The sequence below is a fragment of the Salmo salar genome, chromosome ssa01, assembly GCF_905237065.1.
Source record: "Salmo salar chromosome ssa01, Ssal_v3.1, whole genome shotgun sequence".
Classification (NCBI taxonomy): domain Eukaryota; kingdom Metazoa; phylum Chordata; class Actinopteri; order Salmoniformes; family Salmonidae; genus Salmo; species Salmo salar.
The window spans coordinates 32375095-32402292 of NC_059442.1; the positions used below are offsets into that span (position 1 = coordinate 32375095).

Genomic DNA, 27198 nt, shown 5'->3' on the forward strand with positions numbered 1-27198 from the left:
ATGCTCAGACCAAGATTTAGTCCTCAGAACTTCAATGGAGTTCAATCCATTGGTGTCATTCCTGAGCTTGAGTTTATTTAAATCAAGCAAAAACTAAATATGAACTCCTTCAAAAAACATTTAGATTTTAGATGACTTTGCCCTAAGGCAAATTAAGAAACTTTTCTTTTTTACAGTCCTAGAATTTGAAAGCCTTCAGATGTCAGCAAGCTCAACCCATCCTTCCTGACCCAAAAAGGGCTGACAGCTTACTCTGACAAAAGCAAACTCTTACTTCCAAGATTAGTAGTTTTTTGTCAAATAATAGATTTTGGTTTTTGTATTCAAAACTCAAAGATATCGCCTTCACTTAAGCAGTCAATAAATTGTTAAATTCCAATAATTTTCCAAGTTCAGAAAAACTTACATTAAAGTACTGCAATTCTGACAACATTGATAAACTGTGAGAAACTCATATTTTGAGATCAGGTCCCCTCTGTCCATATAATCATATTAATTTATGATTTAAAAAGGCAAAACCGATCAGAACTCCTACTCTGAGACTCTTTATAGAGGCCCTGGAGTGTTTTTGGTGCCTGCCTCTGTTCAACATGACTGAGGGAAATGCCACTTCATCTTCAGAATGGGGATAATTGTCCTGAATCAGCTCTTGTGTGTTTTGGCTGCACATGTCTGTCTCTATTGCCATCTTGTTGTACTTTTATGGAAGAAATTGACTATTTAACCCCTCCTTCTAAGAGGCGGAAAAAAGTCACAGGATTTTCTGAACTGTGGGCAATTTGATATAAAGGGACCATGCCATGGCTTTAAAAGGGTATGCTGAAATGTCAGAGCAAATATTAACTCACACACCACTACATTGTCTTTCTTTGTGGAGCTGGGAAATAGAATTTAAAAACCCAATAGTTAGTCATCAATGATACATTACTTTGTCTCACAAATTCTATTTTTTTTTAAAAGGAAATGTGAAAGTAGAGGCACTGCAATCACAAAGCAAGACAATGGATATGAAAGAACATACATTCCCCAGATAAATACTTTTCCTTAATTTATTTCAATTCGAAATATTTACAAGGAACAAAAGCTGTCTCTTTTTAATAATTATATATATATATATATATATATTACACACATACATATATACATACATATATATATATATATTACACATACATACATACATACACACACACACAGTACCAGTCAAAAGTTTTGACACACCTACTCATTCCAGGGATTTTCTTCATTTTTTACATTGTAGAATAATAGTGAAGACATCAAAACTATGAAATAACACATATGGAATCATGTAGTTATCAAAAAAGTGTTAAACAAACCAAATACATTTTAGATTCTTCAAAGTAGCCACCCTTTGCATTGATGACAGCTTTACACACGCTTGGCATTCTCTCAACCAACTTCATGAGATAGTCACCTGGAATGCATTTCAATTAATATGTGTGCCTTGTTAAAAGTTAATTTGTGAAATTGATTTCCTTCTTAATGCATTTGAGCCAATCAGTTGTGTTTTGACAAGGTAGGGGTGGTATACCGAAGACAGCCCTATTTGGTAAAAGACCAAGTCCATATTATGGCAAGAACAGCTCAAATAAGCAAAGAGAAATGACAGACCATCATTACTTTAAGACATGAAGGTCAGCCATTCCGGAAAATTTCAAGAACTTTGAAAGTTTCTTCTAGTGCAGTCGCAAAAACGATCAAGCGCTATGATGAAACTGGCTCTCATGAGGACCGCCACAGGAAAGGAAGACCCAGAGTTACCTCTGCTGCAGAGGATAAGTTCATTAGAGTTAACTGCACCTCAGATTGCAGCCCAAAGAAATCCTTCACAGAGTTCAAGTAACATATAATATGCCAAGAGTGTGCAAAGCTGTCATCAAGGCAAAGGGTGGTTACTTTGAAGAATCTAAAATCTAAAATATATTTTTGGTTACTACATGATTCCATATGTGTTATTTCATAGTTTTGATGTATTCACTATTATTCTACAATGTAGAAAATAGTAAAAATAAAGAAAAACCCTGGAATAGGTGTGTCCAAACTTTTGACTAGTACTGTATATATATTTGATTTCATAATTTTCATGACAATTACAAAACATTTAGTTAATACAAGGTACATAATGATTAGTAATTTAAAGTAATATAATCTAAAGTAATGTAAAACCAAATTTACCCATGAGCACAACTCTCAAACATTTTTTGTAGAGGATCAACCACCAATTGCTTTGTTTAATGAATTTCTGTTAGTCTCTGTATCTGAAATCCTTTCTATTGCATTGCAGTCATGACAAGGATGAACGAAACCCCATCTAGTCTGTAACTCTCTCTCCCTCTCCGCCCAGATCTCATCCATCACACTGGTATAAACAACATTAGTCTCAGTGTGTATTCAACAGGAGCCTAAGCTTCAGATAACACTAAGCCTTCCATATTCATTTGCATTTTAAAATGGGCAGATATCAAATACATCCAGACAACTAATAAACCAAGATTCCCCATCAAACACATAAATTAAGGAAGGCTTTTTGAAGAGCTTCCCTGTAAATGGTTACATCACCAGTGGCTGGTGGCCAACAGTGGAAGGAGTGCTCGGTCAGAGGTTGGAAGTCAAAGATGAACACTAAATCTGCAGATACCTTTGTCAGAAATAGACTTTCTTCGATTTCCAAAATATAGGAAATCCAACTTTAGATGGAGTTAACATTTTGGAATGATGAGCATGCCTTTTTGTTATTTCATCACAGATTTATGGCTAAATTCAATCAAACATGCACTAAAAACACATTGTTCCGGCACTGCGCTGTAGGGCAGGAAATGGAGACAAGTTATCTGTATCAGGCTGTGTTGACAGAACACAGAAAAATATAAATCAAATAAAACCATTGAGTTGATCTGCCAACACATTTTGCCATGTGCAATCAAACATGTTCAACACGTGTCTGGGATAATTCAGAAACAGCATTCTTTCTTTCCGTGTATCTAGAAAGCATGTTTGAGTTAATATGCCTTTGAGTTTGTTTGACACTAATGTGCATTTTTGCAAAACAAAAAGGATGTTGTTTTTGATTGAATAGTGCCATATGTTACATTACATTACATTACAGTGTAATTAAGAACCTATGAACTAATCAAATGTATAAATAGATTCCAGCTGATTTCTCTTGGTCCTCTTCAGCAAACACATACCATTACTTTACAAAGTGAAGCATCACAATTTCCTGCCAACCCAACAGAAATTTGGCAACAACAAATACATATTTATATGATTGGTGGTCCAATAAAGATATAACGCAATATGCAAATCAATACAATTAGAATTAATAATCGTATCAAGGTTTTGGTCCTTATGCATTACTTTGCTATTCAGTATATTGAAATAAAAACTAATTTTAAAATTTAAAATCGGGAAAGAAAACAGACAGAACAAAGTTTGGGGTCCAATGTCAAAATACAAGTCAATTTTGGGATTTTCATAAAAACGATGTGGTTGTTGAAGCTTACCTGATATCTCTGTAACTATAAGGCAGTGATGGTACTGTAGGGGCTATAATCACACGTTATAGCATAGGGAACTAGTTTAGTGCTTAAAGAGCTTTGACAATGATTTGGACAAATATCTTCATTCTTTCATTTCACTACCAGATGTCATCACTCCTTAAAAGTTTTACATTAATTTAGGTAACATAAACCGATAATATCATTATCCAATTAATATTTCGATGACAATTTCTTTAAATCACGGTCGCACTGTCATGCTGCTTGGAGCGTATTTGAAACTAGCTCCATGTTTGCAAATCTTTGCGGATCCATTCAAAGATCATACCAGCCACTTCCTTTCCTGCGTCCAAGACGAAGGCATGACGAATTCCTCGACTACACAGTCTGATGTCTCCCTCTGGAAACTTCCTCTTGATCTCCTGATAATACTGCACAGGGCACCAGTGGTCAGTGGCTCCATAGTAAAACACAAGCTGAACAGAGGAATGACAAAATATCCATAACTAACACTTTTCATTATCAATTTACAACTCCATTTGATCTGTGGATACAATTGGCACTGGAAGATTCAAAGGTTTTCATTCACTTATTTTAGTTCTCCTTTTTATCCGACAATAGATGAAGTCCAAAGACTGTCAACCAGTGCAGATCCATCGCCTCCGCCCATCCTCTGTGAGGATGGGGATTCTGGTTAATATCACAGAGAGAGAAGGAGTACACTAGCGAGAACGCATACACGCATGCACACACACTGAAGGGGATACACATTATTCTCATTATTCTTCATGAAAAAATGGATAACAATAAAGTGGGAGAGAGAGAGAGAGAGAGAGAGAGAGAGAGAGAGAGAGAGAGAACGTTGGGCTCAATTCAGAATTTTGGAATTGACTCGCACTCACCTCATGAGTTGAAATCCAATTGAATTGGCCACACCACATGGGATGTAGAATTTTAATTTGAGTGAAAGGAAGTAGAATTTAATTCAATGCAATTCAAAGAAATTCTACTCAGTTATAAAACATGACTTTCATTGAATCTGACAGGTCACACTTCCAGATAGCAAAGAATACATCACTTTTCTCTGGAAACAAGGTTCATAATACTCCTTTAGCCTTAGTGCTAAAGAATTGTTTGGCTTTTTTTTGAAGGGTCCGTGCTATTTCCCTGAATTCAATTATATTTCCTTTAACAAAAACATAAATTCAAATTCAGTTCAAATACAATAATTGAATTAGAATATGTGAGGCATCCTCAATTTAATTCTGGTTTAAGCCCAACCCTGATAGAGAGATTGGAAGGGGGATCCTTACAGTGACACCTTCTATTATAATCTGACCACGCCCTCTGCACATCAACTATGAAGCAAGAGCTTATCTCCCTTTGATCAGCTTGAATGTGACACTCACCTCTCCACTCTCTTTGAAAAGGAAGAAAATAAGTATCTGCCATTTAATGTCTGGCTTTTGTCTTTACTGTGTATGTGTGTGTGTTCGAGAGAGAGAGAGAGAGAGAAAGAGAGAGTGTATGTGTGAGAACGTTATAGCTACAGAGTGTAACCCATAAAATATTCACATCTGCCAACAAGGAAACGTTAAAACGTGAGGGTATATGAACAGCAGATTTATGAGGCTAATAAAATGGATCAACTGAGACATCTCTTAACTGCAGTTTGTAAGTGTTCCACTGCATTTGGCCAAGAGTCCTCAGGAGTTCAACACCTCCCTGTGAATAGGTAACGGGAAGGTAAATGGATGGTGTGTAGGAGGATATGTTGCAGGTCCTCCAGTAGTTTAAATGGGTCAGAGAGGGTCTAACACTTTGAAGGACTGGCACATGGGAGAACTTCTGTCACTGTGTTTCAAACAACACCTTATATTAACATGCTGACTAGACCGGGCATGTGCGTGCGTCCGCATGTGCCATTAGGCGCATTTTGATTTTGTCCATCCCCAACAGACGTGATCAGGACACGCATGTTGAAATATCAAAATGAACTCTGAACCAACTATATTAATTTGGGGACAGGTGGAAACACATGAAACATTAATGAACATTTTGTTAGCTAGTTTGCTGTTGCTAGCTAATTTGTCCTGGGATATAAACATTGGGTTGTTATTTCACCTGAAATGCACAAGCTCCTTTTTTTTTTTGTAGAATCTTTTCCCATTTTGAGTCACAAAAAATGGTGAGTTCTCTACTCCAACTAATAATCCACAGATAAAAGGGGAAACCTAGTTAGCTTCTAGTAATCTTTTCTCATTCAGTCTTCTTATTCTTCTGTGGACTTTATATGGCGGTTAGACACCACCTTTGACTGGAGTGTGGACCTCATTTCATCTTTCAATCACCCATTTGGGTGGATATATGCTCCTAAAATCCAATGAGGAGAGGTGGGGTTTCAACATAAAACCAAGTTTTTTTTAGCGCCTGGCTATGCAGATGCTCGTTGGCGTGCGAGCAATTTGGATGAAATGTATGAATAACATGTATGTGTACATTTATTTCGCAACGCTCGCGCACGCACCGCTCACACACGCAATGCGGGTGGTGTGGTCAGCATGTAACATGTCAATCCATTTCTCAATATGTCCACCAGAGATGGTTTGTTTTACCGTCTGTATTCACCCTGTATCTATGGGTAAACTTTATCAAGCCAATATCGGGATGGAGTTATAGTGCATTCTTCAGACCCCTTCACTTTTTCCATATTTTGTTACGTTGCAGCCTTATTCTAAAATGGATTCAAAATCTTATTATTATTTTTTTTTACATTTTAGCAAATGTATTAAAAATAAAAACAGAAATATCACATTTACATAAGTATTCAGACACTTTACTCAGTACTTTGTTGAAGCACCTTTGGCAGCGATTACAGCCTCGAATCTTCTTGGGTATGATGCTACGAGCTTGGCACACCTGTATTTGGGGAGTTTCTCTCATTTTTCTCTGCAGATTCTCTCAAGCTCTGTCAGGTTGGATGGAGAGTGTCACTGCATAGCTATTTTCAGGTCTCTCCAGAGATGTTCGATCGGGTTCAAGTCCGGGCTTTGGCTGGCCACTCAAGGACATTCAGAGACTTGTCCCGAAGCCACTCCTATGTTGTCTTGGCTGTGTGCCTAGGGTCTTGTCCTGTTGGAAGGTGAACCTTCGCCCCAGTCGGAGGTCCTGAGAGCTCTGGAGCAGGATTTTATCAAGGATCTCTCTGTACTTTGTGCCATTCTTCTTTTCCTCGATCCTGAATAGTCTCCTAGTCCCTGCTGCTGAAAAACATCATGCTTCACTGTAGGGATGGTATTGGCCAGGTGATGAGTGGTGCCTGGTTTCCTCCAGAGGCCAAAGAGTTCAATCTCGGTTTCATCAGACCAGAGAATCTTGTTTCTCATGGTCTGAGAGTCCTTTAGGTGCCTTTTGGCAAACTCCAAGTGGGCTGTCATATGCCTTTTACTGAGGAGTGGCTTCCATCTGGCCACTCTACCATAAAGGCTTGATTGGTGGAGTGCTGCAGAGATGGTTCCATGACCAAGGCCCTTCTTCCCCGATTGCTCAGTTTGGCCGGGCGGCCAGCTCTAGGAAGAGTCATGGTGGTTACAAACTTCTTCCATTTAAGAATGATGGAGGCCACTGTGTTCTTGGGGACCTTCAATGCTGAATAATTTTTTTCGTACCCTTTCCCAGATCTGTTACCCGACACAACCCTGTCGCTGAGCTGTACGGACAATTCCTTCAACCTCATGGCTTGGTTTCTACTCTGACATGCACTGTCAACTGTGGGACCTTATATAGACAGGTGTGTGCCTTTCCAAATGTCCAATCATTTGAATTTACCACAGGTGGACTTTAATCAAGTTGTACAACATAATACCTGTTGTATTCGGCGCATGTGACTAATATATTGTTTTTGTTGTTGATTTAATCTCAAGGATGATCAATGGAAACAGGATGCACCTGAGCTCAATTTTGAGTCTCATAGCAAAGGGTCTGAATACCTATGTAAATAAGGTATTTCATTTTTTTTTTAATACATTTCTAAAAACCTCTTCGCTTTGTCATTATGGGGTATTGTGTGTAGATTGATGAGGGAAAAAATGTATTTAATCGATTTTAGAATAAGGCTGTAACGTAACGAAATGTGGAAAAAGTGAAGGGGTCTGAATACTTTCCGAATGCACTGTATATTCCAACAAGATCACAATGAATATTAAGTGTTTCCTACCTTGTGAAGGTTTTGATTGATGGTGAAGTTGTCTCTCTCCAGAACTTCCAACATCTCTTGACTCCCCATGTACATAGCATTGGCTGAAATAAAAGAGGAAAAACAAGCCATATAATTAAGCTGTTGTTATTACATTCGATGGCCAGTTTATTAGGTTAGTGTTAGGTTCATGAAACTAGGGCAATGCTCGCTATATAAAGCAGGCAGACAGGCATTAAAGCATTCAGTTACTGTTCGATTGAACGTTAAAATGGGCAAAACGAGTGACCTAGGAAACTTTGAGCATGGTATAATCGTTGGTGCCGGCCTCCTGGGCTTTTCACAAACGACAGTGTCTAGGGTTTACCGAGAATGGTGTGACAAACGTAAAACATCCAGTCAGCGGCAGTCCTGTGGGCGAAAACAGCTCGTTGACGAGAGAGGTTCCACTCCTATCAGCTGAAAACAAGAAGAAGCGGCTCCAGTGGGCAGGCGATCACCAACACTGGACAACTGAGGAGTGGAAAAACATTGCCTGGTCCGACGAATCCCGGTTCCTGTAGCATCATGCTGATGGCAGAGTCAGGATTTGACGTAAGCAGCATGAGTCCATGGCCCCATCCTGCCTGGTGTCAACGATACAGATGTTGTAATGGTGTGGGGAATGTTTTCCTGGCACACGTTAGGTCCCTTGATACCAATTGAGCAACATTTGAACGCCACAGCATATCTGAACATTGTTGCTGACCAGGTGCATCCCTTCATGCTACAGGGGTCCGACCGGGTACTAGATGGGTGTACCTAATAAACTGGCCACTGAGTATATAACACTGTAAAAACACACAGACAGACATGTAGTATCACACAGGCATGTGTAGTATCATTGTTTTAACATTCAACAAAAATTCAAAGGAAAGAGTACGAGGACTAAGAAATCAGAGATGAATGTATCTCACCCCCCCCCCACTAACTCCCAATTATCCATCTCAATCTTACACAGCTGGAAAATATAATGGGGGAGAAGGGGGGACATGGATGGCTCATTGGATACCAGAAATGATAACGGTAAAAATGTGAGTGAAAGATGGGGAAAACCCTCCCCAGAGAGCAGTGTAACTCAATGCCTTTGATTCTACGTTCCATTACATTTCCCTTTCAGCAGCATGTACTTTTTATTAAAAACATTAGTCGAGGGACACTCTTTTTTTTTTAAAGCTGCACTCGCTGGAAAATATTGCTGCTATTTCAGAAGTTTTGAGAGTCCATCAATAATTCAGACACGCAAGCTGCACGCACACAAACACACACACACAAAATCATCGAACTGAATAGCTAATTTCTGCTCAACACAATGATTCAAGGAAATGTTCAGTGAGAGTTATCTCTAGGCTGTAGTCAGTGGGTGGTTGGGGAGGAATACATGGATGAGAAAACTGTTAATATCCTGTACGAATATCCTCCTGTCCTATGAGTGATCACTCACGCCTATCTCCTCACTGCCACGGTCCCTTTCTGGATGAGGTGGTGGCAGTGGGGGGTTTGTGTGTGTGTGTCTGTGTGAGTGTCTGTGTGTGGAAGGGGGAGGGGGGATTCAGGTCCCCATAGCTAGCCACTCATATTTCCATCTTTTGCTGTTCCGAGGAGGAGGAAGCGAGGGTCCGTTTGCAAATCTCCACCACTTGTGCGCATATTAATCATAATCTGTGAGCGGCGTCGCCTTGTATTGTGGAGTGCCGGCTTTGAAGTGCTTTGTACCTGGCACAGGACTGGAGCGAAAAAATACTTTTCTTACTCCAAAGGCCAAGGGTGAGAGGCAGAAAGAGTGAAAGACAAAAAGTTCCAAGTCTGTAAAGAGGGTGTGATTCTTTCATATAGCACTGGTTTGTTTAGTCTTTGAGGTAATTTCCTACATTTTGTGGGCTTAGCCCAGGGTTGTAAGGCAGCTTGTACGTCTCCCAGAGATCCCGGTGAGTTGGGGGTTTCAACAGCGTCACAGCAACAAGAGGGACACACTTAGCTCTATGATTTATGCTGCAGAGGGATGGCCAACGGGAGAGAACGGCCTAGTGAATGCAGGCATTGTGTGTGTGTCAATTTGTGCAAAAACTGTGCGACACACTGCAACCTGAAGGATCTCAACAGATGTGCTGCACATATGTTTCTAAAATACAGTCTCCCTTGAAAATGAAATCAAAATGTGATATTATATTACCATCTGGCTATTGAATAAGCAATTCAATTGTACATCCAAGATGAGTCAATCATAGCTTCTGTGAGACTGTGCTTTCAGACACTCAAAAGACAGGGGGGGGAAACTATTATATATCGAATGATAGGAAACATTGAAACCTCACCGTAACCCTGTCTCAATCAACATCTAGCTGTCTAGAAAAACTCAACCAGTAACTCCTGTTTGTGAGCCATCTTGAGGTGCTGCCCCGGGTCTTTATGAGCTACTTCCTACATTCCACACACATTTTTAACTATCTCCGTAAATCTTCACTCTCTGTAAAATCCAGCTTTTTCTGAGTGTGTAAATTACTTCATGATAGCATCCCCTTGGTTCCAAAGGTCTTTAACCTTGTCAAGCTGAATACTTTCTCTTCCCACCATTGTGTAATTACTCATAAATGGTTAATCTACTTCCATTTAGTTACACAGCCTTACTGTTGCCTATGGAGCAATACTACATCAAAATAAAGGTTTCCAGCTTATTCCTCTTTGATGGTATGCACATTTGACAGTGTGGCTTTAAGTAAAAAATGTATTGAGTATTACACCAAGGAGGTTCACCGAAACCAACTAGATCCTGTTTCAGGTAGATGTTTTACTATTTTGAGAGAATATATAGTACTGTATATGGTGATATAGGAAAAACCAACCTCAAAGCAAATACACCTTGATTTCAAAGCCTTTAGGCATTTGGGTTGGGTGATGTTTGATCTCTCACAAATGACCAGTTATCTGCGTATTATGACAGAAAACAAAATCTGTACCCCCTTCCTCCGTGCGTAACCATGGTGACTCATGTGTACCAGCCGATATCAGCAATATTATGTTTAAAATATTCTGTTTACCCCAGTCACTCACATGTCAAGTTTGAACATAGTAGCCTCTAGGCTACGTTCCTGGTCTTTCTGTAACACACGACTGAGGACAGAATCCTAACTTGAGGAAGTCAAGGTAAATCATGCATCAATGTCAATGGAAGACTTGTGATGCAGCTTGAGTTACATGTAAGTAAAGATGAATTAGAGCAGATGGGATGACAAAGAGAGTAAGAGTAATAGGAAGTTAGGAAGAGATAGATGTGAAGAAATTCATGTAAGGAACTTAGCAAGAGAGAGAGAAACAGAGTGAGAGAAAGAGAGAGAGAGAGTGTGTGTGTGTGTGTGTGTGTGTGTGTGGGGGGGTGAGAGCTAAGGGGAGGGAGAATCCAACCTGTCCATGAGATCTGTTGGAGGAGACATCCCCAGCTGTAGCAAGCTCCCTTATCTCTAGCAGTGGAGTTGGGGGGTGGATGGGGGGTTGTACTTGGTAGGGCATGGCATTCCAGCCCAATTTACAGATCCTCACACATGTGGCTCGTTAGCGACTGGCTGAGGAGATAAGACCAGAGAGAATCAGCAGCACAGATCCCAGATCAGATTGAAACCACTGTCTCACTGCTGCTGCCATGACTAATAAGTAGCTACAGTGCCTTACTATAGCGAAACACTCCCACCTGAAACAGGCTGAAACAGGCTATCATCTTGCTGTTTTTGTGAGGTTTTAATCTACCTGTAGCATAACATTGATTTTATAACGTAGAAAATCTCATGCAATCAGCAAAGACCAGTGCGATGAGGAAGTTGATAAGTCCAGTCACCTTTACCCTGTGTTTAGGTAATGATGGCAAAACATTACACATATCAAAGAAAGTTAGTGCAAGACTTTCTCTTCGTGCTGCATATCCCTCTTCCCAGTATGGAGTACGTGGAGAGGATATTGTTCACTGTGTTACTTGGACTTCCTTAAGAAGAAAAAAGGCCAGTCTCCCTCCAGCTGAGTGATGACATTGCTCTACCTGGGGCAAGGTTGCCTGCTTAGAGTAGTTTAATCCCCTTCCTGCTGTGCTCCTGATGTATGTGCTGCTAACTCTGTTCCACTTGGCCCCTGAGTCTGAAGAGACAGGCTGTGGAGTCAGTCTCTGACTAGATTGCCAACTCACCAGCAAACAGAGGATGAATACCAGCAACAAGCAAAGGCATGCAGGAATGAGAGAACAATGAGATGTTTTCAAATAAGCTGAAGAACAAACAAATATTGTATTCCAAGAGACAGATGGGTGGGATGGAGTGTCTGTGACACAGTTCAGCTAATAAGTGAGCTATACTTACTAAATAAATCAAATGAATACTTCAAACAATACAGTGTGAACAAAATTCTATATATTTCGTATTGTATAATAATTGGCATTAGGCTACAATTTATGGTCAACTCAATTGTCTAGAGCAGTACAAGCTAAGAAATGGGGTACAGACTATTGCTTTCCCTTCAAAGCCGTATAAGAATGGTGGCGGCCTGTGACTGCTACTGCTATTGAGCACCCAGAACCCTCCTTCAGCACCAAAACACCAACGTTCTCTGCTTCTTCTTCTTTAAAAAATAAAATAAACGCTGAAATTTATGCAGGAAATTCCATCTAATCGCAACATGTTTTGTTAATTAGGCCTGTCAACTGGCCATTTATTATATACTGTATTTAACACATGACAGAGAACCATCTGTAGCCAAGGGCCAATGTTCAATAGCGCAACACCAATAAGGAGCAACTCTATTCCACCTTGCCTTTAGAAATCAAAGAAAAATGATCTTCTCTTTTCGAAAAAAGGTGTAAAACTATTAAGAATTGAGGTTGTTTAAAGGCTTATTTAACTAGTCCGAATATAATTAATTGTGCAGGAAAACGCAAAGCATTTTGACCATGAGGGAATAAAAATTCCAAAAGAAAATGAAAGGGAAGTGCTAATGATTAAAAACATGCTCAGCAGAGGCAAGAAGAAGAAGAGGCTTTCTGACCTCACAGGAGAGACTGAGGGAATGGCTACTTGGCTGCAGAGACCTTTTTTGGCATAGGCCCTCAGGTCGCCACAACATCAATCTCTCCCCTCCCAGGACAGACGGTGGGGGAAAACACAGCGCACTTCAAATCCGAGGGAAAGAGAGAGTGAGCTTTCCTCCACTCTGTGCAGGAAGAAGGGATGGCTGGCTCTTCCCCTCCTCTAAGGAGCGGTCTTAATTACTCCCGCTCATACCCATACCCCAGCAATCATCTGGCAAATAAAGAGGAGGGGATATATTCTAGGAGTTCTTAATAAATAACATATAATCTCTGACAGTGAAATATGCCATCCTCCTCTTGGCAGCCACTCCCGGCTGGGATTATCTTTGCTTTATATAAACCTAATTACAAACATCGTATCTCCTGATGCTACAGTAATGTATGCCTTCGTTTGCCAAAACGGAGATACTTTCTTTCTTCTTTCAAAAGACTGGATAAAGCAACATGAGATTCACACGCAACGTTTTATGGGGGAAGTCACTACTGGATAAAAGAGAACACTGAAGGAGAATATACACATACAGTTGAAGTCGGAAGTTTACATACACTTAGGTTGGAGTCATTAAAACTCATTTTTCAACCACTCCACACATTTCTTGTTAACAAACTATAGTTTTGGCAAGTCGGTTAGAACATCTACTTTGTGCATGACACAAGTCATTTTTCCAACAATTGTGTACAGACAGATTATTTCACTTATAATTCACTGTATCACAATTTCAGTGGGTCTGAAGTTTACATACACTAAGTTGACTGTGCCTTTAAACAGCTTGGAAAATTCCAGAAAATTATGCCATGGCTTTAGAAGCTTCTGATAGGCTAATTGACATCATTTGAGTCAATTGGAGGTGTACCTGTGGATGTATTTCAAGGCCTACCTTCAAACTCAGTGCCTCTTTGCTTGATATCATGGGAAAATCTAAAGAAATCAGCCAAGACCTCAAACAATTCTAGACCTCCACAAGTCTGGTTCATCCTTGGGAGCAATTTCCAAATGCCTGAAGTTATCACGTTCATCTATACAAACAATAGTACGCAAGTATAAACACCATGGGACCACGAAGACATCATACCGCTCAGGAAGGAGATGTGTTCTGTCTCCTAGAGATGAACGTACTTTTGTGCGAAAAATGCTAATCAATCCCAGAACAACAGCAAAGGACCTTGTGAAGATGCTGGAGGAAACAGGTACAAAAGTATCTATATCCACAGTAAAACGAGTCCTATATCGACATAACCTGAAAGGCCGCTCAGAAAGGAAGAAGCCACTGCTCCAAAACAGCCATAAAAAAGCCAGACTACGGTTTGCACCTGCACATGGTGACAAAGATCATACTTTCTGGAGAAATGTCCTCTGGTCTGAGTAATCAAAAATAGAACTGTTTGGCCATAATGACCATCGTTATGTTTGGAGGAAAAAGGGGGAGGCTTGCAAGCCGAAGAACACCATCCCAACCGTGAAGCACGGGGGTGGCAGCATCATGTTGTGGGGGTGCTTTGCTGCAGGAGGGACTGGTGCACTTCACAACATAGATGGCATCATGAGGAAAGAAAATTATGTGGATATATTGAAGCAACCTCTCAAGACATCAGCCAGGAAGTTAAAGCTTGGTCACAAATGGGTCTTCCAAATGGACAATGACCTCAAGCATACTTCCAAAGTTGTGGCAACAAAGTCAAGGTATTTGAGAGGCCATCAAAAAGCCCTGATCTCAAACCTATAGAAAATCTGTGGGCAGAACTGAAAAAGTGTGTGCGAGCAAGGAGGCCTACAAACCTGACTCTGTTACACCAGCTCTGTCAAGAGGAATAGGCCAAAATTCACCCAACTTATTGTGGGAAGCTTGTGGAAGGCTACCTGAAACGTTTGACCCAACTTAAACAATTTAAAGGCAATGCTACCAAATACTAATTGAGTGTATGTAAACTTCTGACCCACTGGGAATGTTATGAATGAAATAAAAGCTGAAATAAATCATTCTCTCTACTATTATTCTGACATTTCACATTCTTAGAATAAAGTGGTGATCCTAACTGACCTAACACAGGACATTTTTACTGGGATTAAATGTCAGGAATTGTGAAAAACTGTGTATAAATGTATTTGGCTAAGGTGTATGTAAACTTCCGACTTCAACTGTAGTTGTGTGCATGTACAGACTATGGAAATGATAATATAGACAGACATGGACAGACCAAAGTTTGATTGTCTTTACATGGACAGGTTAATCATTGTAGTTTGACAAAGCTTGACTTCACTGGTTTCCCCTTCTTATTTGGCTCTGAAGTGAAATTAAACTGAATAGAACAGAGGGAGAGACTCACCAGCGGTGTCCACGTTAATGAGGCTAACAGTAGGCGGCACGGTCGAGTGGTCCAGTGAACGCAGCCCTCTGAAGACCAGCTTCACCATGAAGGCCTTGAGTACATCAGGTAGAAGAGAGAGGAGGAAGATGGGCAGGTAAGCCACATAGCGCAGGCGGCACAGCACCGGGGTCATGACCCTTCCCTGAGGGGTCGCCGCCATGCGCTCGATGGTGGGGAACAGCATCACTGACTTCACCACCTGCACAAGTACGTGTAGAAGAAAGGATGTTAGCAATACCCAACTTAAACCTTCTTCTATGCATTCATTCAGTCTGTGTGTCTTACAATAAATGTAGAAGCATAGATATTCCATGACATTCACAGACCTTCACCTGTCTTCAGCTTTTTATGGCTTCAGTTTTAAAGATGGACTATTGCACTTTTTGGGCATCATGTTTTAATAAATACGATGAATTTTTGACAATGTGCAGATATCTTATTGCAACATTCAGTCTAGAGTTAAAAGTTCTGTGCAACTCGAATGTTATGCTACACTAGTGCTGCCAGGGGGCACTATGTGAAGAAGGAGTTGCTTAAGTGGAGGAGCAAAGGCATAAAAGACAAAACAGATGGAGAGAAAGAGAGACAGAGACACAAAGAGAGAGAGATAGATAAATAAATAAATAAAGATATTATTGGTGAGAGCAAGTGTGTCGGAGTAGTAGAATGAAAGCGGTAAAAGCGATGAGAGGTCCAGGAAAAGAGAGGGCGTGACATGGGCAACGCATGTGCTTACATGAGCTGGAGAACAAATAAAGGAGAGGAGAGGGAAAAAGTGAAAGAGAGAGAGATAGATATATAGATAGATAAAAAGAGAGTCAAAGAGAGAAAAGACACCAGTCCTAGGAAACAGGAAGCACCTGCCCCTGTTTGGCCAGCAGCAGGCTGGAAGAGTGATAAACCTCAACATAACAGTCAGTCATCGACCCAGAGAGAGCAAGGATGTGAATATTATCCATCCTTTGTGGTTGATGTATTTCTCCTTCTCTTACCAGTTCAAAGCAGGGATTGATTAACTAGATCGAGAGATCCTTATGGGCGACCCGGGGGTTTAACTCCTTTTCAAGGACTGCACCAGGGACATAAGGGATGGATGGAAAGGTGGGCGGAAGGATAGGTTTAAATTTAGGGGTAAAAGGGGTGAAGAGGGGGAAAGAGAGAGACAAGGAGGGAGGAAGAGAGAAAGGCCATCCTCCAATGTCAGTGAAACACTAAAAGACTAAGGCATCCCCTTAAGACCAGGTTGGCTGTCCATTGTCATGCCATTTGTCCACCGCCATCACCTCGTGTTTCAGCATGATAATGCACGGCCCCATGTCGCAAGGATCCGTACACAATTCCTGGAAGCTAAAAATGACCCAGTTCTTCCATGGCCTTCCCTGTGGCTCAGTTGGTAGAGCATGGTGTTTGCAACGCCAGCATGGTGTGTGCAACGCCAGGGTTGTGGGTTCGATTCCCACGGGGGGCCAGTACAAAATATATATATATATATATATATATTAAATATATATTTTTAATAAATCATTTAAAAAAATTAAGTATGAAATGTATGCATTCACTACTGTAAGTCGCTCTGGATAAGAGCGTCTGCTAAAATGACTAAAATGTAATGTAAATGTACTCACGAAACATGTCACCCATTGAGCTTGTTTGGGATATTCTGGATTGACGTGTTCGACAACGTGTTCCAGTTCCCACCAATATCCAGAAACTTTGTACAGCCATTGAAGACGAGTGGAACAACATTCCACAGGCCATAATCAATAGCCTGATAAAATCTATGCGAAGGAGATGTGTCACGCTGTATGAGGCAAATGATGGTCACACCAGATACTGACTGGTTTTCTGATCCACGCCCCTACCTTTTTTAAGGTATCTGTGACCAGCAGAAGCATATCTGTATTCCCAGTCATGTGAAATCCATAGATTAGGGCCTAATGAATTTATTTCAATTGACTGATTTCATTATATGAACTGTAACTCAGCAAAATCTTTGAAATTGTTGCATGTTGCTTTATATTTTTGTTCAATGTAGGTAAGCTCTTTCAACCTGAAATACAATTATATATAAATGCATGCTCCACTCTCAAGTTGGAGTTGAACTTGTTGACTGATGCCATGGCGGTGGCTGCTAAGAAGAAGGGAGCAGCTGCGAACCAGAAGGCTGCAGCCAAAGCAGCACTGGTCCACACCTGCCCTTTCTGTCAGTGAGTAGTATTGGTTGGTACTGTATGTGCCTTTAGGTTCCTCTCCATGTGCAGGCTATTGTACTGGCCTGTGTGGTACAGTCTTTCATATGGGTAGTAGTTTGTTGCAACGTATTGCTTAGTTTATCATTTGTGTCAACTTCAATCTAAGCCACAAATTGTTAACTTCCTCCATTTTGTATTTTAACTTTATAGATGCAGACCAGATGACATGCAAGCAGCACTTTGAGAGCAAGCATCCCTAAATGACCACACACACTCAAATGGACCTATAGCTGGGGTAAGATTCTTCCATCATTCACACATAGTAGACATAGTGTAAACCACCATGTTGTCAACAAAATGCTGTCCTCAAATATTAAGGTGTATTGTCTATGGCTCAATTTGTGGAAATACTGTAATCACTCATTGTAATTGTCTTTAATATTGTGATTCACAGACACACAATGACCACGATTTTAATGCTGCAACTGAGATGGAATGACGCAGAGGGACACACGCTGAGACCCCGAGTATGACTGGACATGAGCCGGATACTTGTGACAACAACCTAAAAGGGATGCAGAAGCACTCCAGCACCCCATTTTATGTTTATTCCATGGGAAACCATTGCTCTAGATACCCTTTATTCCACACTATGCCTTTATGCCCCATGGTCCCTCAACTTCAGACACTTTGGAACTCTCTATCTTATCTCTATTAGCCCCCCTACCTTCACCCATATTCCCTATGTTGCTTGTTTCACTTGTTCTTCTCCTGATTTGATAACATCACCAATCATCCACCAAATTTCACAGTGGGTGTGAGACACTGTGGCTTGTAGGCCTCTCCAGGTCTCGCATCCACTGTGAAATTTGGTGGAGGATTGGTGATGATCTGGGGGTGCTTCAGCAAGGCTGGAATCCGGCAGATTTGTCTTTGTGAAGGACGCATGAATCAAGCCACAAACAAGGTTGTCCTGGAAGAAAACTTGCTTCCTTCTGCTCTGACAATGTTCCCCAACTCCGCAGATTGTTTTTTCCAGCAGGACAATGCTCCATGCCACACAGCCAGGTCAACCAAGTTGTAGATGGAGGACCACCAGATCAAGACCCTGTCATGGCCAGCCCAATCTCCAGACCTGAACCCCATTGAAAACCCCTGGAATGTGATCAAGAGGAAGATGGATGGTCACAAGCCATCAAACAAAGCCAAGCTGCTTGAATTTTTCGCCAGGAGTGGCATAAAGTCACCAAACATCAATGTGAAAGAATGGTGGAGAGCATGCCAAGGCGCATAAAATCTGTGATTGAAAATCAGGGTTATTCCACCAAATATTGATTTCTGAACTCTTCCTAAGTTAAAACACTAGTATTGTGATGTTTAAAAATGAATATGAACTTAGTTTCTTTGCATTATTCGAGGTCTGACAACACTGCATCTTTTTTGTTATTTTGACCAGTTGTCATTTTCTGCAAATAAACGCAATATATTTTTATTTGGAATTTCGGAGAAATGTTGTCAATAGTTTATAGAATAAAACAAACATTTTCATTTTACCCAAACACATACCTATAAATAGTAAAACTAGAGAAACTGATCATTTTGCAGTGGTCTCTTAATTTTTTCCAGAGCTGTATATGCATTGTTTACAATTTTGATTTCCTTAAAACAATGTAATTGTTTGACTTCAGGTGTTTGACGAATTGATGGGTGACTAGGTGCATTCTTGTCAAATAAATATGCTTATTCATTCATGATTATAGATACATTCTGCAATGAGTTAATTTGGCTTTGAATCTGCAACAGAACATGTCAAAACGTTAGTTCTGAATTGCTTTAATACAGCAGTGCATTTTGACACCATGAATTGAAATAGATTTCACCTTGTTCATATAGTTGGCAGAAATTATAAGGGATTAAATAAAGACTTCCACCGGCTGAAGAAGAGGATCTAGTAAAATAATGGTATGTTGCTAATATCATCTAGGTAGGTAGCTAGCTAGCTATATAGCTTCTTTAAAAAAAAAAATGTGTATAGTATTCATGGCACATTATAAATATCTTCACTGCTACTAGGATAGTATTCTGTACAGGACACAAGACCAAATGCATAAATAAGACAACAAATATTACTTTGTAAAATAGTTAGTTTGTAAAATAAAATATGGAAGAGTAAATAAAAACAAAATCAATATATCTTTCATTTTAGATCAAGGTAGAAAGTAGCTAGCTAGCTGACAGCAAATGTGTCAGCTAGAGATGGCTTGCAGGGGGTTGCAGGGATTTGCAGTCTTATGCTAATTAGCATTTTCTAATCTGAAAGTAAATAGAGACGAATGTATTGATAAAAAAGTCACCTTGTCCAAGAGAGATTTACAAAGTTATCAAAAATTCACACCAGGGTAAGTTTACACAAAACACAGCCCTTATTTAAAAGTCTTTCTAAAATCCACATTGGATAAATGAATGGTGAAAAAACAGTTGTAACCATTTCGGTGTTTGACCGCTATGTTTTATGGGTATTATGACGTGTCCACTGTGGGGCTCAATCAGAGGCTCTCCCTTTTAAAACAATCAATGCTGCTTCATCATTAATCTTCCAATTTCATGGCCCGCTTTGGCAATACTTCAACATTAAGTACCAACGTAGCCTTGTAACTATAGATTAATGGAGATGTTGAAAGATACCAATATGTGGTGGTGTGAGTGTGAGCGTGAGAGAAAATGTAGTATGTTTGAGAGCAAAAGAGAGACAGAGAGAAAGAGGGTGGGCAGAGGGACACAGGTGAGCTTTGATGTGTAAAGCGGTAGTTTTGATGGGAAGCAGCTCCTCTTCCAGTGGAACAGAGGAATGTTCTAAAGACTGTAGAAAGAAGAGGCTGGTGCTTAAACACGGAACAAACTGCATAGGCTCAGACACACCCTATGAATGAATAATACTAACTAACCAATATAATAACTAATAACACAAACACACACAAAACACACCCAGACAACCACACACATGCACAGACAAACACACTTTATTCTTCGGTCTCTTCCTCTCCCTCTAACACACCTAAAGTGCCTTCAGAAAGTAGTCATAACCCTTGACGTATTCAGCATTTTGTTGTGTTACAGCCTGAATTCAAAATGGATTAAGTGGATTATTATTCTCAACCATCCACACCCCATAATGACAAAGTGAAAACATGTTTTAGAAATCTTTGCTAATTTCTTGAAAATGAAATACATAAATATCTAATTGACATAAGTATTCACAAGACTGAGTCAATACATGTTAGAATCACTTTTGGCAGCGACTACAGCTGAGTATTTCTGGGTACGTCTCTAAGAGCTTTGCACACCTGGATTGTACAATATTTGCCACATTATTCTTTTCAAAATTCTTCAAGCTCTGTCAAGTTGGTTGTTCATCTTTGCTAGACAGCCATTTTCTAGTCTTGCAAAAGATTTCCAAGCCGATTAAAATCAAATCTGTAAGTAGGCCACTCAGGAACATTCAATGTGATCTTGGTAAGCAACTCCAGTGTATATTTGGTCTTACCTTTTAGGTTATTGTCTTGCTGAAAGGTGAATTTGGAAAGCAGACTGAACCAGGTTTCCCTCTAGGATTTTGCCTCTGCTTAGCTCTATTCCTTTTCTTTTTATCCTAAAAAACGTCCTAGTCCTTGCCAATGACAAGCATACACATAACACGATGCAGCCACCACTATGCTTGAAAATTAGAGTGGTACTCAGTGATGTGTTGTGTTGAATTTGCCCCACACATAACGCTTTGTATTCAGGACATAATGTTAATTCCTTTTCCACATTTTTTGCAGTTTTACTTAAGTACCTTATTGCAATCAGGATGTATGTTATGGAATATTTTTTATTCTGTACAGGCTTCCAACTTTTCACTCTGTCATTTAGGTTAGTATTACGGAGTAACTACAATGCTGTTGAGCCATCCTCAGTTTTCTCCCATCACAGCCATTAAACTCTAACTGTTTTAACAGTGACCGTATTTCCGCCACACCGGCGGTCACGAGTCATGATGGCAGTCAAATTCCAGGTGACCGTTTAGTAACGGTTATCAGGCTTCTCCAAGCTCTAATGCTGCTGATGGCCATTATACCAAACTTGCTAACTGCCTGGTACTTAGCACTCTATTGTCCCTCTAATGACTCTGACATCAATACAAATGTAATCAAAAATCAAATCAAGCTCATGTTGCACAACATTTCTATAGGCTATGCAATTGCGTGAGAAAACAGAGTGATGGCCTCTATTAAAAAGAGGAAGATCCCATCAGCTTTCTATAGGCTAGGCCTACTATATTTATTTCTCAACTTTCCTAATATTAAGCAGATTGCTTCTCTTTACAACAGGAGTATAGACTACCTGGCTGGCATGAAAAGGAACCACGGGAAAAGTGTCCTCCATTCGCTATTGAAGTGCATAGATGACATGTATTTTATTTCTTTCGCTGCCCCCCATGCTTTTTATGCAACTTTTTCAAATCATAGTCGCACACCTCATGTAGCCTAGCCCATAGGCCTATATGTTTTGATAAGGTTTGTATCACAACTAAAGTGGCCAAATAACTACTTAAAACTAAGCACATTAATCCGCTTTACAACGGGTGGGGAAGACAAAGGTGCATTTTTATGGTGAACATTATAATAAAAGCATTACATGCACAGTCGCATTTGTGGTCACTTTTGAGAATGGTGTTTTCCTGCTAATGGAATATTTGCGCTTATAGCCCATTGCCGTGTGAGCATTGCTGCGCTTATAATATGAAGCCATTTTAAGCTAAACATTCTCATCTGTTGCGTCAGGCTCGTTGCTTAAAACTGGGTTTTAATGCTAGTGGTTGTATTCACTTGGGATCTATCGCATCCCATAACTGTCCCAGACTTTGTTTGGAATATTTATTTCTCACACGGAATAGAATAGGTCAACCTTTGTACTATGGGGGATAGTAGATTGACATAGGCTAGTGCTTTTACTGTTCTTTAGGCCTACTCATCTTGTTGGCTGACGTAAAAAAAAGTAAATGTGGACAGTTCTTCCAACATCTTCAATATGCGCCTCGGAAATGGATGAGGACGTGCGCAGTTGCGTGCCCGATGTGTCTGTCTTCACTTGTAGCCTGTGAAAAAGACCCAATCACATGACAGAGAGCCATGTGAGTGAGAGGTGCTTCGGCACACATCCGGGAAAAGGGAACTATAATTATTATATTCAGCCCAAGCGCACAATGGCTACTGGCCGCAAAAGGCATGGATTTTTTTAGGGGGCGTTACGGCCACACAGAGGGGATGCAGCCAGGAAATTCGAGGCATTATCAAGTGCTTGTCAAATTGTGAATGAGAGACTGATGAAGTGTGTACAGCCTGTGCAAAAAAACAAAGCAGAGCTCATGCCTTTCATGTGACCTTTTTAAAATCATCATTAGTCGTATCATGCAGCCTTAAAATGTATTACAAATCAAAACATATAGACCAACATTTGTATCACGACTAAAGTTAAATAAATAACTCTAAATTAAGCATATAGGAGTACCTGTTTTTTTGTTAACGCTCAACACAGAATAGCTGCATGTGCGCACTCCCTCAAATCGTTTGGAGAAAATATCCTATTTTGTTCAGCTATGTTCAATTGTATTCTTCATACTATAAAATAATATAAAATAATGCCACGAAATTCTAAGCAAATCTTGTCTGCTTAATGAACTATGAACTAGCACACAGTCATATGGCATAGCCAGATCAGGACCTAACATAAGGACAACTCAAAGTATGCTATTCTGTTCTTCTGAAATAGACTACATTTTCTTCATATCATGTTTCTTTAGACCTGTCTAAAATAAATAATGGATTTATTGTGATAGTGTAGGCTATATTAGATGGATTTATTAGACTTTTTAAAATGTAGATGTTCCAAAGGTCTGCATCAGTGGGTTGTAGGCTATGGGTGGAAGCCAGGAGATGCTAAATGTGTTTATGTTAATTAACGGTCAATTACCGTGAGACCGGCAGTGATTTGCTTGAGAATCACCGGCTGACAAAATTTCATGACCGCCACAGCCCAAGTCTCATGGTGAAATCTCTGAGCAGTTTCCGTCCTCTCCAGCAAATGTTAGGAAGGATGCCTGTATATTTGTAATGACAGGTGTATTGATACACCATCTAAAATGTAATGAATAACTTCACCATGCTCAAAGGGGTATTAAATGTCTGCTTTCTTCTTACCCATCTACCAATACATGAACTTCTTTGCGAGGCATTGGAAAACCTCCATGTCTTTGTGGTTGAACCTGTGTTTGAAATTCACTGCTCGACTGAGGGACATTACAGATAATTGTGTGTTAAATACTATTATTGCACAGAGTGTGTCAATGCAACTTATGATATGACTTGTTAAGCACATTTTTACCCCTGAACTTATTTTGGCTTGCCATAACAAAGGGTTGAATACTTATTGACTCAAGATATTTCAGCTTTTCATTTTTAAATAACTGTGTACAAATGTCTAAAAACATAATTCCACTTTGACATTATGGGGTATTGTGTGTAGGCCAGTGACACAAAATTTCAATTTAATACATTTTAAATTCAGGTTGTAACACCAAAATGTGAACCGTTCCAGGAAGCTAGGCATATGTCACACATCACTACTACACAGGAGAGGCATTTGAACATTTTGGCAGAAATTCCTTCTGGAACAAGAACTGCGAACTTTAATGTGCCTTAATAACAAACTTGCATGCCATCTGTAAATACGAATACAATTGTTAAGCCACAGAAAAAGACAGGAACCTTCCCGCTAGCCATGATTGACTGAGATAATGGATTGGCTGGACATGCCGAGAGATGAGTTTGGATAGGTCTGCCATGTAGCATGCTTCTGTCTATAACATGAGCTGCTCAATATGTGTAGATAATCCATTCTACCGCAGATGTTTTGAAAGATATCCCGAAGAACTGCAAAAGTGTTGCTACTACTCACAACTGAATTTAAAAGGCGCTATCAACAACGATTTTGTGGGAAAAGTTCTGATGGACTATTCTGGAGGATGATCGTGCAATGCTGACTCTCTCTGGCTCTGAAAATGAACTAGACATTGTAGAGTCTTCTCATGAAAGTGATGGGGAAGATACTGCGATCATCAGTGTTGTTGTCACGGAAGAGGTTGACCGAGTTTTGAAATCAGTGGAATGTCCGGTGGAAGCAGAGTATGATTGCAAATGCGGTGGGAGTCGAAAAAAGAACAAGGATAGCTGTTGTATAAAACACCTGTCTCTGGATTACATCTTCAAACTAAGGGCAACCATGGCATCCATGACAGAGAGGGAGAAGCGTTCATTCATGTATACGGGTAAGAGTATAGCTACATTTTCAGCTATTATAAGTTTGACATTTTGTCAGAAAGTCGTTTTCATTGCAAGTTAAAGCATACTGTTAGCTAACTAGCTAACATTAGCTGGCTGGCTCACTAGCTAATGTTAGCTGGCTGGCTCGCTAGCTAACATTATGTGTATGAGCTGTGTAGTAATATTATTTGCATTTCAGAAAGCCATTTGCATTGCTAGTTATAGCCTAATGTTAGCTAGCTGACATTGAACATAGTTGGTTAGCTAAGGGCAACCAGGGAGAGGGAGAAGCGTTCATCCATGTATACGGGTAAAAGTCTAGCTACATTTTCATATATTATGGTGCTTTCAAGACAACTGGGAACTCAGCAAAATACGAGGTCAAATCATGGCGTCAGTGATCTTCAGGTCGGAAAGTGGGAGCTCTAGAATGAGGCACGAGTTCCAGAGTTGGAATTAAGATGACAGTTCAAAACGACTTTTCCCAGTCGGGGCTCATTTTTGGCCAAGTTCCCAGTTGTCTTGAATGCGGAATAATACATTCCTAATTTTGTCAGAAAGCCATTTGCATTGCAAGTTAAAGCGTACTGTTAGCTAGCTAGCTAAGGTTAGCTGGCTGGCTCACTAGCTAACGTTACGTGTATGAGCTGTTTCATATCTCAGAAATCCATTTGCATCTCTACTTATAGCCTAATGTTAGCTAGCTAGCTAACACTGAACCTAGTTGGTTAGCTTTAGCTACCTGCAGATTCATGCATTGTGCGTGGTACTACATGACACCTGCTCATTCCAAAATCATGGGCATTATTGTGGAGTTTGTACCAACCTTTTCTGCTATAGCAGCATCCACTCTTCTGGGAAGGCTTTCCACTAGATGTTGGAACTTTGCTGCGGGGACTTGCTTCCATTCAGCCACAAGAGCATTAGTGATGTCAGGCACTGATGTTGGGAGATTAGGCCTAGCTCGCTGTCGGCGTTCCAATTAATCCCAATGGTGTTTGATGGGGTTATGGTCAGGGCTCTGTGCAGACCAGTCAAGTTCTTCCACACCGATCTCGACAAACCATTCCTGCATGAACCTCACTTTGTGCATGGGGGCATTGCCATGCTGAAACAGGAAAGGGCATTCCCCAAACTGTTGCCACAAAGTTGGAAGCACAGAATGGTCTAGAATTTCATTGTATGCTGTAGCGTTAAGATTTCTCTTCACTGGAACTAAGGGACCTAGCCCGAACTATGAAAAACAGCCCCAGACCATTATTCCTCCTCCACCGAACTTTACAGTTGGCAATATGCATTTGGGCGGCGAGCTTTACACCACTCCAGCCGACGTGTGGCATTGTGCATGGTGATCTTAGGCTTGTGTGCGGCTGCTCGGCCATGGAAACCCATTTCATGGAGCTCCTGACGAACAGTTCTTGTGCTGACATTGCTTCCAGAGGCAGTTTGGAACTCGATAGTGAGTGTTGCAACCGAGGATAGACAAATTTTACGTGTTACGCACTTCAGCACTCAGCGGTCCCGTTCTGTGAGCTTGTGTGGCCTACCACTTCGCAGCTGAGCCGTTGTTGCTCCTAGACGTTTCCACTTCCCAGTAACACTAACAGTTGACCGGGCCAGTCTAGCAGGGCAGAAATTTGATTAACTGACTTGTTAGAAAGGTGGCATCCTATGACGGTGCCACATTGAAAGCCACTGAGCTCTTCAGTAAGTCCATTCTATTGCCAATATTAGTCTATTGAGATTGCATGGCTGTGTGCTCGATTTTATACACCTGTCAACAACAGGTGTGGCTGAAATAGCTGAATCCACTAATTTGAAGGGGTGTGCACATACTTTTGTATATATAGTGTAGTATGGGTTGGGATTACAGGTCTAAACTGTAGTGTTTACACCTTTGGAATCCTGTGCATGTGACAAATAAACTTTGATTTTCTTTTATATAGTGAGTATTAACCAGAGACGGTAATGTGAAGAACAACATGACCTGCACCAAAGTCAGATTAGGATATAGGCCAAGGACTAGATAAAGACTATTTTTACTATTACTTTCAGCACTTTTAGTCTTAATCTTTGATTGTTTACTACACTACCGTACTCTGTTTAGCACATGGCCTCAAATGTGAATCCTAAAAGACATGAGTGGGGCTAAGGCTTAAGATGGTGTGAGCAATGCTGAATGGGTGTAGACAAAGAAGAGCTCTCCAGTAGGTGTACCAAAACATTCACGGGCCAAGTTTATCAACTTTCAAAGAATAATTACTTTCCCATTGTTCCTTAACTGCAGTGTTTGATATAACATTTTCTAGCTCTGAGTCTATACTTTCATCCAATGTAAAAAAAACACCATTTAAAATGTTGCTACATACGACTGAATCAAGGTGTTGGGTCACAAATGTAGAAAAAGTCAAGGGGTGTGAATACTTTCTGTAAGCACTGTACACAAGCTTCATGTCTTCCC

The 27198-nt window shown here is 40.3% G+C and overlaps 1 protein-coding gene across 3 annotated transcripts in view; it reads right to left on the minus strand.

Moving 5' to 3' along the window:
* Window positions 1-3003: 3003 nt before the first annotated feature.
* ldah (lipid droplet associated hydrolase) overlaps window positions 3004-27198 on the minus strand; it is a 63126-nt gene continuing 38931 nt past the window's right edge. For 2 of the 3 annotated variants that reach the window (XM_045717015.1, XM_045717020.1), the window contains 3 exons: window positions 15143-15383; window positions 7735-7817; window positions 3004-3994 (listed from right to left, as the gene is read on the minus strand). In XM_045717015.1, the coding sequence (XP_045572971.1) occupies window positions 3800-3994; window positions 7735-7817; window positions 15143-15383 (519 nt within the window). In that variant the 3' untranslated portion in view covers window positions 3004-3799. The remainder of the gene's footprint in view (window positions 3995-7734; window positions 7818-15142; window positions 15384-27198) is intronic. The other variant, XM_045717016.1, reaches the window with a different exon arrangement.